This window comes from Streptopelia decaocto (genome assembly GCF_964273445.1).
Source record: "Streptopelia decaocto genome assembly, chromosome: 26".
NCBI lineage: Eukaryota > Metazoa > Chordata > Aves > Columbiformes > Columbidae > Streptopelia > Streptopelia decaocto.
The window spans coordinates 3132443-3149616 of record NC_138681.1 but is presented as its reverse complement, the minus strand read 5'-3'; the positions used below and the strand labels follow the sequence as shown (position 1 = coordinate 3149616).

Sequence of the window (17174 nt, the reverse complement as noted above, 5' to 3'; positions counted from 1 at the left end):
GCCCATGGGCACAGGCCCTGCTCTTGGTTGCACATTTTCCAGCCCAAGCAGGGCTGCAGCCACAGTGCTGAAAAAGGTTCTCCTAGAAAAACACAAGAGTGTCTGCGTGTGACAGGGGAGGGTCTATGGGAGTTGGTTTGATTTTTGTCAGAGAACTCTGCCCTGGATTCTCACTGTCTTTTCTTTTTCTCATGACAGCGCCCCGTGCTCAGGAAAAGCAAATGTCCAACAGCAGCTCCATCACCCAGTTCCTCCTCCTGCCGTTCACAGACACACGGGAGCTGCAGCTCTTGCACTTCTGGCTCTTCCTGGGCATCTACCTGGCTGCCCTCCTGGGCAACGGCCTCATCATCACCACCATAGCCTGGGACCAGCACCTGCACACCCCCATGTACTTCTTCCTGCTCAACCTCGCCCTCATCGACCTGGGCTGCATCTCCATCACTGTCCCCAAATCCATGGCCAACTCTCTGTGTGATTCCAGGGTCATTTCTTATGCAGGGTGTGCTGCCCAGGTCTTCTTTGTATTTTTCTTGCTTAGTGCAGAGTATTCTCTCCTCACCATCATGTCGTACGACCGCTACGTTGCCATCTGCAAACCCCTGCACTACGGGACCCTCCTGGGCAGCAGAGCTTGTGTCCACATGGCAGCAGCTGCCTGGGCCACTGGGTTTCTCCATTCTCTGCTGCACACGGCCAATACATTTTCACTGCCCCTGTGCAAGGGCAATGCCCTGGGCCAGTTCTTCTGTGAAATCCCCCAGATCCTCAAGCTCTCCTGCTCACACTCATACTTCAGGGAAGTGTGGCTTCTTGTAATCAGTGCCAGTTTAGGATTTGGGTGTTTTGTGTTCATTGTGGTGTCCTATGTGCAGATCTTGAGGGCCGTGCTGAGGATCCCCTCTGAGCAGGGTCGGCACAAAGCCTTTTCCACCTGCCTCCCTCACCTGGCCAAGGTCTCCCTGTTCCTCAGCACTGCCATGTTTGCCCACCTGAAACCCTCATCCATTTCCTCCCCATCCCTGGACCTGGTGGTGTCTGTTCTGTACTCGGTGGTGCCTCCAGCAGTGAACCCCCTCATCTACAGCCTGAGGAACCGGGAGCTCAAGGGTTTAGTGTGGAAACTGATAACTGGACATTTTCAATAACAAACTGCAACAAACTCTCATTTTGTGGTGGTGTTTTGTGATAATGTTGTCATCCTTTTCCTAATTCACTGTCTGCCTTTTTTTTCTGCCCAATTGTTTATGTAAACGGGGAGCCATTTTGTTTGTGTTGAAAAAAAAATAAAGGGCCCTATAGTGTCCTGTCTTGGTTTGTTTTTCACCTGAGGGTTCTTTTAAGTCCTTGTTGGAGATGCAGGGAGTTTCTGTCTGCATTAGTGGACGGGAAGAGAGTCCATCCTGGCAGCCCTGCCAGGGAGCAGCAGCGCTTGATCTTCCAGAGCTGTTCTGGTTCCACTCCCACACTTTCCTTCTCATCCCTTGTGTTAGTGCAAGGCCTGAGTGCTCTGGCAGCTTGGTCACCGTCCTGCTGTGTGTCAGTGCTGTGGGCGCAGGCAGGGACAGGCAATGGGCACTTGTGTCACAGGACTGGCCTCAGTAACAGTACTTTTATAAAGAAATGTGATTTTCTTAGGGCAGTGCCTGAAGGGTCAGATATTCTTCAAGTTTCTGTCAAGAACATTCACAAGGAAGTGGCCAGAGATGAAACATCAGTGTGCATCTAAGCAGTGTGTGTGTGCAGGGCTGGCACACAGCAGTGTCCTCTCCCAGCCAGGCTCCTGCCAGAGACCTGCAGGACCAGCAGAGCAGGGCCTGGGCTGTGCCCCTGTGCACTGGACACCCCATGGAAGGAGCCCCAGGTCAATCACCTGGACTGGCCCCTCACCACCACCATTTCTGGCACTGGCCTCTCACCCACAGAGGCTGTTCTTCCCTCCATGGAGGGACCCTGAATGTGTAGGTGCAGATGAGATGTGAGCACGCACATCATGAGAAGTGAGATGAATGCAAGTGAGCACAAACGCCCTCAGCTATTCCTTGTGGTTCCATGAAGGCCTGTGGCACAGACAAGGTCTTGAGGTCACTTCATATTAGTAGGAACACCCCATGGAAAATCACCTGAATGCAGCACTGGGTTGTCCTTCCTTGAACTTATGTCCCTGTGTCCATTCCTCATGACGTGGGACATCTCAGATGAGTGTAGAGCAGGGTGACACACCACAGGGCTGAGGTATCTGGCTGAGGCCAGAGAGAAACTGTGAATCCTGTCTCTATGTCCAGAAGGGACAGACTCTGTCTCTGAACACCCCTGGGTGCAGAAGGAGTCCATGAGGCCGGCTTAGACATGTATGCCTGACAGACCCCGACATTTCTGTGTGTGACTCCAGGGACAAACCCCACTGCCCCAGTGAGATTCATCTCAGCTGCCCTGGACAGGCTCATTGCAAGTGCTCCTGTCTGCTCTGTCACCCTTGCCCATGATTCCGGATTGTGCTCTCAAAAGTGACAAAGCAGTCAGAGGGGTTTAGAGGTCCTTGGAAAAGGTAGATATCAAACCCATCTGCATGAAAAGCACAAAGGAGAATTAATGACTGGTCAACCTGCCTCCATACCTGGAATTTTGCAGGGTCACAGACATGGTATTCCATGGTGTCCTAGTAGCCAGATCAGGGATCTCTGGGCTGGAGAATTGGAAGCTGGGTGGGAAGTTGGCTGGACAATCAAGCCAAATGTCATCAGTGGTACAAAGCCCTCCGTGCAGCCAGTTACTAGTTTCATCTCTCAGTGACCAGCACTTGGACCAACCCTGTTAAACATCTTTATTCTCCCTCTGTGTGATGTGACGAGTGCACTGTCAGCTCCTCTGTGAATGATGCAAATTTGGGAGGAACCCTTGAACAGCCTCACATGGCTCACCCTGCCTGGAGCAGAACAGTGAGACAAGTGAGACAAGGGCTCTCTTCAAAACTCAGGTTATTCTGAGATTCAATGACTCTTTCCTTTGTGGAGAGTATTTTGAAGACAACATAGGAAGAGGAAGAATAAAAAGAATAAGAGACATAAAATGAGTTGTAAAATCTGTCGACATAAATACAGCAGTTCCTCTGAAGAGTGTTTTTGAACTCAAATCTCCTGTAGGGAATATATTTGATAAATTTCACAAAACAAGCATACTTTGATCTGATCGGGTCCTGGGACATGAAAAAGGTGATGGATAGTTATGGTATTATGAGGTCAGTTGTGTCTCAGACACTCATAATCCAGTCAGAATCATGTGGCTGTGAAGGGACAGCGAGGTCAGTTCTGTGTCTGGAGGTGACAGCCCAGCAGCAGGGACATGGCTGGGAAAGAACCTCTGCCCAAGTGCCCACAGGTCTTACCCAGGAAGAGCCTTTGGAGATGGGTTGTCATGTCCATCCCACTTGAGAACATGACGGGACAGCAGCAGGAACACGGTCGTGTGTATCAGAGAAGCTGAAAGGCCAGGAGTACTCATGGGATTTAGGAGATCATGGTGAGGTTACTTCTCTCTGGTCAAGTGCAAGACGACTAGAAGAATAACAGGTTGGGATCTCTGCTTGATGGGCAGTTTCTGAGATGGTAAATCTTCCAAAGTAGTGCGAAAAAGCAGCAGAGAAAAAAAAACCAAAGCCACCAAGTGCAGATTGGGAAGTGGAGACTGGATATCAGGAGGAGGAAATGTCACGGGAAGGGCAGTGCTGTGGTGCAAGAGGTGACCCAGAGGGAGCTGGATCAGCCCATGGTTGGTGTTCCAAAGAGCAGCCAGTGAGGGTGCAGACACAGCAGTGAAGGTGCAGAAATGCTGGGGGGAGAGCAGGTGGGGAAGCGAGATGGGTGTCTGCAGCCTGCAGGGAAAGAGGGGCAGGGGTAGCACCGTGTAGAACAGCCTGTGGTGGAGATGGCAAAGGGCGCTGTAAGGCTGGAAGGGACCCACAGAACCCAGGTCTCTGTCCCCTTGGCCAGGGCAGTTGTCTCTGCCACTGAGGCCCAGGAGAAGACATGTTGTCCTCATGGCACTGGGGCCTCGGTGCCTCCTTGCAGCCCCATGGGGAAGCTGGATGTTGTTGTCCCAGTGTTGTCCTTCCCTGGGCCTTGCACACCCACATCCCACGGTCCCAGGAAGAGCCCTGAGCCGTGTGTGAGGGACAGGATCCCCCTTCCCATTGCCTGCAGGTCATGGCTCCTTTTTTCTGTTTCAGAAAGCAAACCAAGCAAACTCCCCCTGAGACTTACATCACTTTTCTTTACATCAGATTCTCCACTGAAGTTTGCGCCTGGTTTTACACCTTTTCTGCAGTTGGCAAATGTGATGCCCATCTATAGGAATGGCCAAAAGGAGGATCTGGGGAACTACTGTCAGTCAACTTTCTGTGCTGGGCAAGGTCATGGAGCAGATGATCTTGAGTAACATCACATTGCACTTACAAGAGAACCATGTGATCGAGCCCAGTTAACATGAGTTTATGAAAGACAGGTGTTTTTTAACCAACCTGATCTCCTTCTATGACAAGGTGACCCCCTAGTAGATGAGGGAAAGGCTGTGGATGTTGTGCACTTAGACTGCAGTAAAGCCTTTGACACCGTATCCCACAGCATCTCCTGGAGAAGCTGCAGCTCATGGCCTGGATGGTGTATCTGTGATGGGTCAAGAACTGGCTGGAGGGACGGGCCCAAAGAGTTATGGTGAATGGAGCCAAATCCAATTGGTGGCCGGTCATGAGTGGTGTCCCCAGGACTCAGTATCAGGACCAATTCTGTTTAATCTCTATCAATGATTTGGATGAGGTGATCGAGGGCACCCTTAGTAAGTTTGCAGATGACACCAAGTTGGGTGGGAGTGATGATCTGCTGGAGGGTGGGGCGGCCATGCAGAGGGATCTGGAGCTGCTGGATCATTGGGCTGAGGCAAATTGTCTGAGGTTTAACCAGAACAAGTGCCAGGTCCTGCACTTGTGTCACAACAGCCCCAGGCAGCGCTACAGGCTCGGGGAAGAGTGGCTGGAAAATTTTCTGGTGGAGAAGGATATGGGCGTGTTGATCAACAACAGCTGAACAGAAGCCAGCGTGTGCCCAGGTGGCCAAAAACGCTACCAATAGTATCCTGTCTTGTATCAGGAATAGTGTGGCTGGCGGGACTAGAGAAGTGATTGTGCCACTGTACTTGGAACTGGTGTGGTTGCACCTTGAATCTGGTCCTTATCATAAGGACACTGAGGCACTAGAGAGAGTGCAGAGGAGGCAATGAAGCTGCTGAGGAGCTGGAACACAAGTGTGATGAGGAGCGGTTGAGGGAACTGGTGGATTCAGTCTGGAGAAGAGGAGGCTGAGGGGAGACCTTATCACTGTCTACAACTGCCTGAAAGGAGGTTGGAACATGGAGGGGGTTGGTCTCTTCTCATGAGTAGCAAGTGATAGGACAAGAGGAAATGGCCTCAAATTGTGCAAGGGACGGTTCAGAATCGATATTACAAAAAAATTCTTCCTGGAAAGGGCTGTCAGGCATTGGAACAGGCTGCCCAGGGCAGTGGTGGAGTCACCATTCCTGCAGGGGTTTAAAAGGAGTTTACATGAGGTACTTAAGGAAGATGGTTTAGTGCTCGAGTCAGATTATGGTTCAACTCGATGATCCTGAGTGTCTCTTTCACCTGAAACAATTCTATGATTCTGTGATATCAACTGCATAATTCTTCTATCACATCTTCTCAGTGCTCTTCACATACCTGCCTCTTTACCTACAGTCCTGAAAGTTTTCTAATTAAGCACACAAGTCTTGAATACCAGATGTAAATGATGGAAGCACCATGGCTCTATCAGTCTGGTCTGATACCTGCCAGTCCCAGGCAAACACCTCAGGTACACGGGGCCTCTCGAGGTTTGCACTGGGTGCTGATAGTGAGACCATGGAGCTCAGCCCGAAAACCTGAGAATTCCCCACAAAATTTAAAAACCAAACCAACAACAACAACAACAAAAAGAACAAAAATCCCCACACTCTATTTTTTAATCAGATGAAATAATTCAATATTTCTAATAAAATGTCTGTGGAATTTCTATTCTTCCAAAATATGAATTTTCAGAATGTGTATGGACTGTGGGAGATGAACCGTTGGCCTTTCCCTGTGCTTGCAGTGCCAGAACTCTGTCTGTCACTACGTGTATTTAATCCCCTGGACATCCAGGAGTTTCCGCCTGTCCTTGCCCAGCTCACCGTGTCTGAACTCATCTCTTCAGAAGCCTGGCTGGACATTTGCACTTTCCATCGCTCCCCAGAGGTTCTTCACCTCTCACTCTTGGCTCATTCAGAGCCTCTCAGCTCTCACTCTGCTTTGAGCTTCAGGCAGGTAAAGTCTTTCAGCAGTTGCTCTCCTACTCCCTATAGGCAACTCTTCAATTATGGCAATTGACATTGTTGGAAACTACTTAATTTAACCACAGAACTGAGAAACATCATTAAGGTCTATTGTGTTTTCTTTTTTTTTCTCCTTTATTTGTTTTCTCTAATTAAAAATTCCCCGGTGCCTGTTTACATCCAGTTCTCTAAGGAAACATGAAGCAATTCCTGTGAAGAAGCTGTAACAATCAGTGCAAACTTCAGTGCAGAATCTGATGTAAAGAAATGTGCTGGAAATCCCAGGGGCCAATGAGCAGAACAGGGAGTTTGGGGAGCTGGTTATAGATTTCCTGCTAACAATCTGAGCAGAGAAACATTCTTCACAGAACTGCTCTGTTTATTTGACACCTTTTAGGTCTCCTCCTCTGCCTGTATTTTTATTTTCTTGTTCCTCCACCTCTTCCTTCTTCCAAAACGTTTCCAAGGGAAAGATTCCTTGAATCACAGAGCAACTCAGGTGTGAACACCATCTTGTCTCCCTGTCCTGTTCAGGGCAGGGTGACCCAGGTGAGGTTGTCCAAGGCCTCTGCCCAGCTTTGCACCATCCACTAAGGAGCTGAAGGTTCACTGTGTCACATCATACAGGGGGAGAATAGAGACGTTCAACAGTGTTGGCCCAAGTGCTGGTCCCTGAGGGATCCCACTGGTAACTGGCTCTGTGGGCACTTTTACCACTGGTGACATTTGGGCTCTACGGGGGACTATAGATGCTATATAAAATGCTATATAAAAAGATGTGCTCATGCTTTTGTGACACTGGTGTATTGAAAAATTACAATGTCATGAGTTTGCCTGTTTAAGAGTTGGGGTGTTCATCTGGAGAAGAGAGGCTCCTGGGAGACCTTATTGCAGCCTTTCTGGACCGAAAATGGGCCGATAAGAACAATGGGGACAGACTTTTGAGCAGGGGCTGTTGCGACAGGACAAGGGGTGATGGTTTAAACTAGAAGAGGGGAGAGTCAAGGAATGAAATGAGGAAGAGATTTTTTACACTGAGGGTGGTAAAACACTGGGACAGGCTTCCCAGAGAGGGGGTGGATGAACCATCCCGGAGACATCCCAGGCCAGGCTGGACGGGGCTCTGAGCAACCTGAGCTGGTGCAGATGTCCCTGGTCACCGAAGGGAGTTGGACCAGACGGGCTGTGAATGTCACTTCCAACTCAAACTACTTTGTGATTCTAGGATTCAGTGACAGGAAAGACTGGATGCATGGATGCTGATAACCAGAAAAGGTCTTGTCTGGCTTGTGCGAGCCAGGCCGGCAGGTTCACCCAGCAGCTCTCCCCACCCGAGTGGAGAGCTGACCCACTTGTGTACAACCGACCTGCCCCTGCCCCACAGTGCCCAGAGGATGCTGCCCAGGGCCCCAGGATGGACATTGGTGGGGGAGTATTGGGAGCACTGGGAGGGTTACTGGGAGCACTGGGAGTTTACTGGGACTTCTTGGAGGTTTACTGGGAATAATGGGGGTTGCTGGGATCACTGAAGAGGATAGTGGGGGTTACTACATACACTAGAAGGATTAGTAGGGGAGTACTGGGAATACTGGCTATATGGGGGACTTTGTACCACTGGTGACGTTTGGGCTTCATCATCCAGCCAACTTCCCATCCAGCATCCACTTCTTTAGCACAGAAAGCACCAATCGCATTATAAGGACACCATGGGAAACCATGTCTGACACCATGCGAATTTCCATGTGCACAACATGCCCTTCTTTCCCTGCCCATTTGGGTTCAGCAATCCCTTTCTTGTTTTCCAAGTGTCTGGACATGGCTGCAGGAGGACTTGTCCCATTCCCTTCCCAGGGATGGAGCTGGGCTGAGTAGCCTGTAATTGTCACAATTCTCATTCCTGCCCTTCTTGAAGACAGGTTTGACAACTGCCTTTTCCAAGGACCTCAGAACCTCTCTGATTGCTCTGGCATGTTTGAGACCACAATCCAGAGTCATGGGTAAGGATGATGGAGCAAACAGGAGCAGGTGAGATTGATCTGCCTGGGCCAGTGGGGTTTGTTCCTGGAGTCACACACGGAAACGTCTGTGATATCAACTGCATAATTCTTCTATTACTTCTTCTCAGTGCTCTTCACGTACCTGCCTCTTTACCTACAGTCCGGAAAGTTTTCTAATTAAGCACACAAGTCTTGAATACCAGATGTAAATGATGGAAGCGACATGGCTCTGTCAGTCTGGTCTGATACCTGCCAGTCCCAGGCAAACACCTCAGGTACACGGGGGTCTCTCGAGGTTTGCACTGGGTGCTTATAGTGAGACCATGGAGCTCAGCCTGAAAACCTGAGAACTCCCCTCAAAACTTGAAAACCAACCCAACCCAACAACAACTACAAAAAGAACAAAAATGTCTGTCAGGCATCCATGTCTGAGCTGGCCTCATGGATTCCTTATGCACCCAGGGATGTTGAGACAGAGTCTGCTCCTTTTACACACAGAGGCAGGAGTCACAGTGTCCCTCTGGCCTCCTGAGGGAGGCACCTCAGCCCCGTGGTGTGTCACCCTGCTCTGCACTCATCTGAGATGTCCCACGTTATGGGGAATGGACACGGGGACATTGGTTAAAGGAATCACAACCCAGTGCTGCATTGAGTTTCCATGTGATGTTCCTCACAATGTAAAATGACCTCGGGACGCTGTCTGTCCCACAGGCCTTCATAGAATCATACAATGTTCTGAGCTGGAAGGGACCCACACGGATCATGGAGTCCAACTCCTGTCCCTGCACAGGACACCCCACAGTTCACCCCGTGTGTCTGAGGACGTTGTCCAGTCTCTTCTTAAACGCTGTCAGGTTGGGGCCGTGACACCTCCCTGGGGAGCCTGTTCAGTGTCCAGCACCTCTGGGGGAAGAACCTTTTCCTCATGTCTGACCCCTGGCACATCTTCATGCCGTTCCCTTGGGTTCTGTCATTGGTCACCAGAGACAAGAGAGAAGAGCTCAGCCCTGCTCCCTTCTGAGGAACCTGCAGCCCCATGAGCTCTGCCCTCAGTCACATCTTCTCCAGGCTGAACAAACCCAGGGACTTCAGCTGCTCCTAATATGGCTTTTCCTCCAAACCCTTCACCAACTTCATAGCCTCTTCTGGGCACTCTCCAGTAGCTTTATCTCCTTTTCTCCTGTGTCCCCAGCCCTGCACACAGTGAATGCTGCAGGTGAGGCCGCCCCAGCGCAGAGCAGAGCGGGACAATCCCCTTCTGCCCGGCTGGCCGTGCTGTGCTGGCTGCACACAGGACATGGTCCCTCTTGGTTCCAGGGACACTGGTGGCTCATGTTCAACTTGCTGTTTACCAGACCCTCAGATCCCTCTCTGCAGAGCTGATCTTCAGCATCTCATCTCCCAATCTGTATGTACAGACAGGGCTGACGTGTCCCAGGTGCAAAATGGCACCCCAGAATATCTGACAGCATTGGCGCTCACTTCGGTTCATCTCACCTCACATACATGATGTTTACGCTCACGTCTCATCTGTACAATGCACACATGGACATCTGACCTACTCATTCAGTGTCTTTTCAGGTAAGGACAAAGAACCTCTCTGAACTGGGGCGAGAGGTCTGGGCTGGAAATGAAGGCTGTGAGGGATTAGTCCATGATGATTGGGGCAGATTTGATGGGGTGTCCATTGCACAGGGGCACAGCCCAGCCCCTGCTCTGCTGGTCCTGCAGGTCTCTGGCAGGAGCCTGGCTGTGAGAGGACACTGCTGTGTGCCAGCCCTGCACACACACACTGTTCAGCTGTACACTGGTGTTTAATCTGTGGGTCACTTTCTTGAGCATGTTCTTGGGAGAATCTTTGTAAGAAGAACTAAACCTTCAGGTCCTGCCCTGAGGAGATCACCTTTCCATCTGGAAAGGCTGTTCTGGGGCCAGCTCTGTCACAGCAGTGCCCATTGCCTGTCCCTGCCTGCGCCCACAGCACTGACACACAGCAGGACGGTGACCAAGCTGCCAGAGCACTCAGGCCTTGCACCAACACCAGGGATGAGAAGGAGAGTGTGGAGTGGAACCAGAACAGCTCTGGAAGAACAAGCGCTGCTGCTCCCTGGCAGGGCTGACATCATGGACTCTTTTCCCTCCTCCCATGAACACAGGAACCATCCCTGTAGCTCCAAACAGGCCTTGGTGAAAGGATATAGTGAAAAACAAGTCACTAAAGAGCCCTTTATTTTGTTTAGAGACAAGGAGAGCACGGCTTCTCATTTACACAGCCAGTGGTTATAAAAGAAAAGCAGACAGTGAATTAAGAAATGGGATGACAACATTATCACAATAAAAAAACTACCAACAACAACAGAAAATCCAGATGACAGGCTGGGCTTGTAATTAGTTACTCTAAAACTCCTATGTAGAAGCAGATGGGCAGTTTAATGCTTCAGGAAATTGTAAGATATGAGTTTCCACAGAGCATCCTTGAGCTCCTGGTTCTTCATGCTGTAGATGAGGGGGTTCACTGCTGGAGGCACCACTGAGTACAGAACAGACACCACCAGGTCCAGGGATGGGGAGGAGATGGAGGGGGGCTTCAGGTGGGCAAACATGGCAGTGCTGAGGAACAGGGAGACCTTGGCCAGGTGAGGGAGGCAGGTGGAAAAGGCTTTGTGCCGACCCTGCTCAGAGGGGATCCTCAGCACGGCCCTCAAGATCTGCACATAGGACACCACAATGAACACAAAACACATGAAAGCTAAAGAGGCACTGACCGCCATAAGCCCAAGTTCCCTGAGGTAGGAGTGTGAGCAGGAGAGCTTGAGGATCTGGGGGATTTCACAGAAGAACTGGCCCAGGGCATTGCCCTTGCACAGGGGCAGTGAAAATGTATTGGCCGTGTGCAACAGAGCATTGAGAAACCCAGTGGCCCAGGCAGCTGCTGCCATGTGGACACAAGCTCTGCTGCCCAGGAGGGTCCCATAGTGCAGGGGTTTGCAGATGGCAACGTAGCGGTCGTACGACATGATGGTGAGGAGACAATACTCTGCTGTGATCAAGAAGAGAAACAAAAAGAGCTGTGTCGCACATCCCAAGTATGAGATGGCCCTGGAATCCCAGAGGGAATTGGCCATGGACTTGGGCAGAATGGTGGAGATGGAGCCCAGGTCAATCAGAGCGAGGTTGAGCAGGAAGAAGTACATGGGGGTGTGCAGGTGCTGGTCCCAGGCTATGGTGGTGATGATGAGGCCGTTGCCCAGGAGGGCAGCCAGGTAGATGCCCAGGAAGAGCCAGAAGTGCAAGAGCTGCAGCTCCCGTGTGTCTGTGAACGGCAGGAGGAGGAACTGGGTGATGGAGCTGCTGTTGGACATTTGCTGCCTGTGGGCATGAGGACCTGTCATAGGAGGAAAAGATAGTGAAGGTTTGATGAGACTTCTGTGGGAGAAACCAAAGCCATTTCCCACAGACCCTCCGACCCCGTCACACAAAGAGACACTTTTCTTTTTCCAGGAGAACGTCCTGTCTGGAGCCCTCGTCGGTGCTTGATGAGTGTGCAATGAAGAGCAGGGTCTCTGCCCAGGGGCTCCTGAGGAGTCAGCCTGACCCTGTGTGATCGGGTGGGCAGGGGCCAGTCCTGGGGTTCAGCTTTGTCAGCTGGAACCGCTCCTGGTGCAGAAGGGACTGTCAGCATCGGTACCCCCAGGCCGGAGAAACTGAGTTTGAGAGGTTTGACGTTTCTACAGCTCCTTCTCCCCTCCCACCCTGAGGAGTATTTTTGGGTGTCGGAAACCCTCAGCATTTCTGCTGCACTCAGGGAGAACAGAACGAGTCCTGTGAGACCAGAGGGTGCCTGTGGGTCAGTGCAGAGTGAGGGCAGCTGCTCTGTCCCTCTGTCCTGCTCCAGCTGCCCTGGGCTGGCACCTATCTGAGATGGATGCTGATCACACTCCCATGTTACCCTGAAAAGCCACCAGGCACTGCTGAGAGCAGAGGGATCCACCTCAGACCATGACAGGTCTCACCCTTTCCTAAGGTCTCAGCACCCAACGTTTAGCCCAGGACACACACGGCTCATTCCCCAGCCCCACAGAGTGCATTGCCCACAGCCCACAGGTCAGAGCAAAGCTGGGACACGTGTGCCCATGGACACACCTGCAGGAAAGGACCCACAAGATCAGGCTGTGACTCTGCAGCTGAAACTGCCATCCCCAGAGAGCCTGACAGCAAGAACAAGATCCCAACAGCAGGGACCCAGAGCAGGGGAGCAAGAAGGACAATGCGGTGAGGGTGGGTGTGAGAGAGGCCAGGGCAGAGGCAGCCGGGCACTCAGACAGCGTCACCCTTCCCCAGCTGTGCAGCCACCTCCCAGACACCAACACTGCCGGGCAGCTGCTCTCAGCCCCTGTGCTCTGCAGAGGAACTGCAGCTCTGGCTGCACAGGAGCTGCTTCATGCCTTGGAGCCCCCGGCCCTGAGGGCAGAGGCTTTGCTGGGTGGGACAGGAGGCCAGGGGGCTGCTCACAGGAGGGATCTGACCTGCAGGGGGTCACAGGGACTTTTCTCTCTTCTCCCTCCCATAACAATTCCGGGTTTGGTTTCCTCTCATTTCTGATCATTTCCCTGCTGCCTGGAGATTCTCCCCTGGGAGGTGTTTCCCTGTCCATGTCTGTTCCCTGTCAGTGCTCACAGACCATCCCACCCTCTGTGCCCTCCCCTGGCCCTACAGATCCTGCCTGTTCACAGGGCACTGCCTGGGGGCATCTTCCTGTCTGCAGGCTGGAAAACAGGACAGGTCAGACTAAGGCTGACGGGTCCAGCCAAGGTGATGCAGGTGCTGTGCACAGGCAGAGGGGTGGGGAAGGGATGGCATGAGCCTTCTGGCAGATGTACTGAGCACTCAGAGCTGCAGTTCAGGAGTCTCAGTGACTTGTTTCAGCATGACAGCTCATTTTCATTTTATCCTTTCCTGCACCCCCAGCCCTTGGGAGAGGAAACTGAAAAGACAGATTCAGGAAAGCTCCTTATCTGTCTGGTAATCCTTGCATTGATCTTCTGCTTGAGGCATCCACTTAGAAAAATCCTGCAGGTGATCTGGAGCTGTGAGCAGCCCTGACCCACACAGCACCCTCTCCACAGCAGAAGCACCTTTCCTGCCCTTATCGGGGATGCTCCTTCCCCCCACAGCTTGTCCCCACAGCACCGTGGGGATCTCCCCCAGACAGGGACCCTGCTCTGCAGGACAGCCCTGGGCACCCCTGGGTGCTCCCCCTGCAGTCACCCTCAGCAGAAGTTGTCGTCATTCCCTGTCCCTCTGACAGTGCAGCAGGGAAGCCCTGCTCTGGAGTGTGGTGTTCTCCTCCGCAACAGAGATACTGTGAGAGAGACCTGACAGACCCTGTAAATTGTGGGATGTATTATCTTTAGGAGATCCCTCCAGGAAATGCAGCTGCATTGTCCTACAGCCAGAGACTTACCGTGTTAGAACTGTGAAGATTTCTCTCATGGAATCCTCAGCAACCAACCCCCTATATTGCCTTTCCCCTCTCTGTGCCTGTCTCCTGCGCCCTCGGTGCTGCAGGCAGAGCCCTCAGCCCTGCTGCGTGTGCAGAGGAGCTGCTCCTGGGCAGAGCTGTCTCTCTGCAGCGCTGCCGCTGCCATGAGCTCCCTGTGTCCCAGGAGCCCAGCCCAGCTCAGCAGCACAGGACCAGCCCATGATGTCCCTTTCTCTGTCCCCTCTGGGCTCCTCCAGGTGTCCCTGGGGCTCCAGGGGCACAACTTCAAAGTTGAAGTAATCAGTGATGTTGATTTCTCTCCTCTTCAGAGACACTTCTTTCCAGCATTGTATTTTTCATTTTAAAATATAAATTGGTATAAGAATCATCTTTCTTGTCCCAGCATTAGACATGGCACCAGGAATGTTACAGCAAGGCATCTAATTTCTCCAGGCTAGGGGAGGAATATCTTCAGTTGAATGCACCTAGGCATTTTGTTCTGGTTTTACACTCCTAGGTCTAGAGAGACATTCATCAATCTTTGGCCATGTCATGTCTGTGCTCTGATTCAAAGCCTTTGCACACATGGGCTCTTGGACACTTGGTACCAGGTTTCTTGTGCAGGTCAGAGCTGGGCTGGTGCCACAGCTGGGGTGGCTCAGCCCAGATGTGAGGCAATGTCCTCAGCCAGGGACCTGACTGGGGAGCTGGAGCTGTCAGTGCTGCAGACAGAGCTGTGACACGGATGGAATGAACTGCCAGGCAGGGTGGCAGGAGTGAGTTCATCTGGTCTGCAAGGACAGCAGCTGCCAAGCACAGCAACAGTCCAGATCAGAACTCAGTCCAGACCTGTAAGGCAATTCAAGGGCCCATAATGAGCTGTTACTACTGCAGGAACAGTTAAAGGAGAAACAAAGACACTGTGTGGCCACTGATGAACTTAATAAGAGAAAGAGGTGAGAATCCCTGTGTCCTCTCGTTCTCCATCTTCACCAGCAAGGTCTCCCAGGCCTCTGTGGCTGGAGGCAGAACAAGCAGCAGTGGATGTGGATCAAGTCAGGGGTCACTGGAACTAACACAATCCTCTCCAGTCTATGGGACAGCAGGGGCAGCATCCCAGGAGCTGGGACAGCAGGACCATGTCACAGTGAGGCCACTCTCCACCATCCGTGAAAGCTCATGGAGACTGGGGGGACTCCCTGACCACTGGCAGCTCTCACACAGTGTGTGCACTTTTCCAAATGGCCAATGGGTGAGCAGGGGAACTAAGGGCTGTGCCCCAGAGCATGTCCACTGGGACCCCATTTCTGGGTGTCTGGAAGCGAAGGTGACGGGGTTTACCCAGGGCAGGTTGTGCCTGTCCATCCTCTTTGCTTTCTGTGAGGAAAGGACAGGGTTGTGGACGTGGGGAGAACATTGATGGTCTGTTAACAGTGGTGGTCTGTTACCTGGAAGTCAACAAGGCATTCAGCATCATTCTTGTGCCCAAGTCAGTAAATTCTGGTCTGTGTCAGTGTTTAAGTAGATGGGTAAAAAGCAATCTGGATGGTTGGGCTTGGAAAGGTGCTGTAGAAAGGGAGAAACTTTCCAGTCATGAGGACAGTCCAGCACTGGAAGCTGTTTCCCAGGAGTGCGCACCCACTCTGTCCCAGAAAGTGACCAAGATGTGTTTGGATCAAGCCCTGAGCAATCTGGTCTGACCCTGCTGTGAGCAGGAGGTTGGTCAAGACACCTCCTGAGGTCCCTTTGAGCCTGAATGACACTCTCCTTCCTTCCACTTCATGTTTTCAATTTAGGGAGAGCTCTCAGGTTCTCCCTGAGCACAGGAATAATTCATATGAGGTGCAGGGCTGCTTTACAAGTGCTCCCAAACAGCCCTGAGACACATCCATTGCATCTCTTTTCATTTGCCCCCAGCCAGGTTCTTCTTTTTTGCTCAGTTCATTCCCATCTTTTGATCCTTTCAGAACAGGTTACTGAAGAGGTGTCAGCATCCATGTACAGAGTCTGCACATCAGCCAGGCAGCAAAGCCACCATTACAGAAATGGAGATGAGACACTTGAGCAGCTACTTTAACCCACAGATCAGCGTGACATGTCTGCAGAGATTAAAGTGAACACCTGAACTGTAAGAGCAGAGCATGTGAGTCCTGGCTGGGTATCCTGGCTTGTCTCCTGACCCATGTGGTGCTTCAGGCTGTGAAGAGAATCCAAACCAGCCATTGGACTGGGGTAGTTCCATTTTACACGTGTCACACAGGGCAGATGAGGGAGCTCAGAACTCCAGACTCTGCTGCACGGTTGGGGCTGCAGAGACTGGAAATGCAGGTGACAGTGTGTGTCAGTGCACACACATAAACATTCTGGCTTCCTTTGGGCCTTTGCACTGACCTGGGATCTGTTCCTTGGCATCTTTGTCTCAAAAAGAAAATATTCGCCTATGCCAACAACACCTCACACCAGGGGAAAAAAAGAGAGAAGTTATGAAAGATGCATGATTTTTCCTGGGCTCCAAAGCTCGGCCTGCTCAGGTTTTGAAAGGATTGCTGCAAACCCCTGTGACCCAAATCTCTACAACTGTCTCTGCTCAACAGCCTTTTACCCCAGGAAGGGGAAAACTGCCAATGCAGACACCAACCCAGTGCCCAACGTGCCTGGAGAGCCAGGAGAGTTGTGCCACACAACAGCCGCCTCCGAGGGAACATGGAGGTGATGGGATTGAAATGGTTTCAACCCAAATCAGAGAATCAGAGAATCATTGAGGCTGGAAAAGACATTTCAGAACATTGAGTCCAACGGTAAATAAAACAAGTCCACACTAAACCATGTCCCAAAGCGCCACATCTCCATGTCTTTTAAACACCTCCAGCAATGGAAGCTCCAATCCTGAGCTGGCAGGACACCATTGGCTGCAGTTGGACATAAGATACTGGTCATGGCTGTGAGTTCAGCCCTCGCTGCAGAATGTCTCACACCCTCACTGAGGAGGGCAGGGGGCTGGGAGATGGGAGCACGTTTCAGTTTCCAGATCCCAGCACAGAGCCCAAACCATCCTGCCCTTGGACTCTGGATCCCATTTCCTGAGATGCAAAGCTGGTGGCCTTTTGTGGATAATCATGTTAAAAGGCATGAATAATCCTTCAAGTGTTTGTGTAACTTGTCTAGAAATGTCAGTTTAATATGCTTATATTTAAATATCTGTAAAATAGTACTCTGCATCTGTGGTAGCCCCTCTGGCAATGACAATTAAATAGGCATTTGCACTATAAGGCTCCATACCCCACCCACAAGCACACATCTAAGTGGTTCAGATGACGGGT

The 17174-nt window shown here is 51.5% G+C and overlaps 2 protein-coding genes across 2 annotated transcripts; one reads left to right on the top strand and one right to left on the bottom strand.

Moving 5' to 3' along the window:
• Positions 1–221: 221 nt before the first annotated feature.
• LOC309450509 (olfactory receptor 14J1-like) lies at positions 222–1148 on the top strand (the record flags this gene model as incomplete). Its single annotated transcript, XM_082073429.1, has 1 exon — positions 222–1148. One exon carries the CDS (start codon positions 222–224, stop codon positions 1146–1148), a length of 927 nt encoding a protein of 308 aa, XP_081929555.1.
• Positions 1149–10801: 9653 nt separating this feature from the next.
• On the bottom strand, positions 10802–11734 carry LOC309450372 (olfactory receptor 14J1-like; the record flags this gene model as incomplete). Its single annotated transcript, XM_082073207.1, has 1 exon — positions 10802–11734. The coding sequence occupies one exon, from the start codon at positions 11732–11734 to the stop codon at positions 10802–10804; it is 933 nt and encodes a 310-aa protein (XP_081929333.1).
• Positions 11735–17174: the final 5440 nt, after the last annotated feature.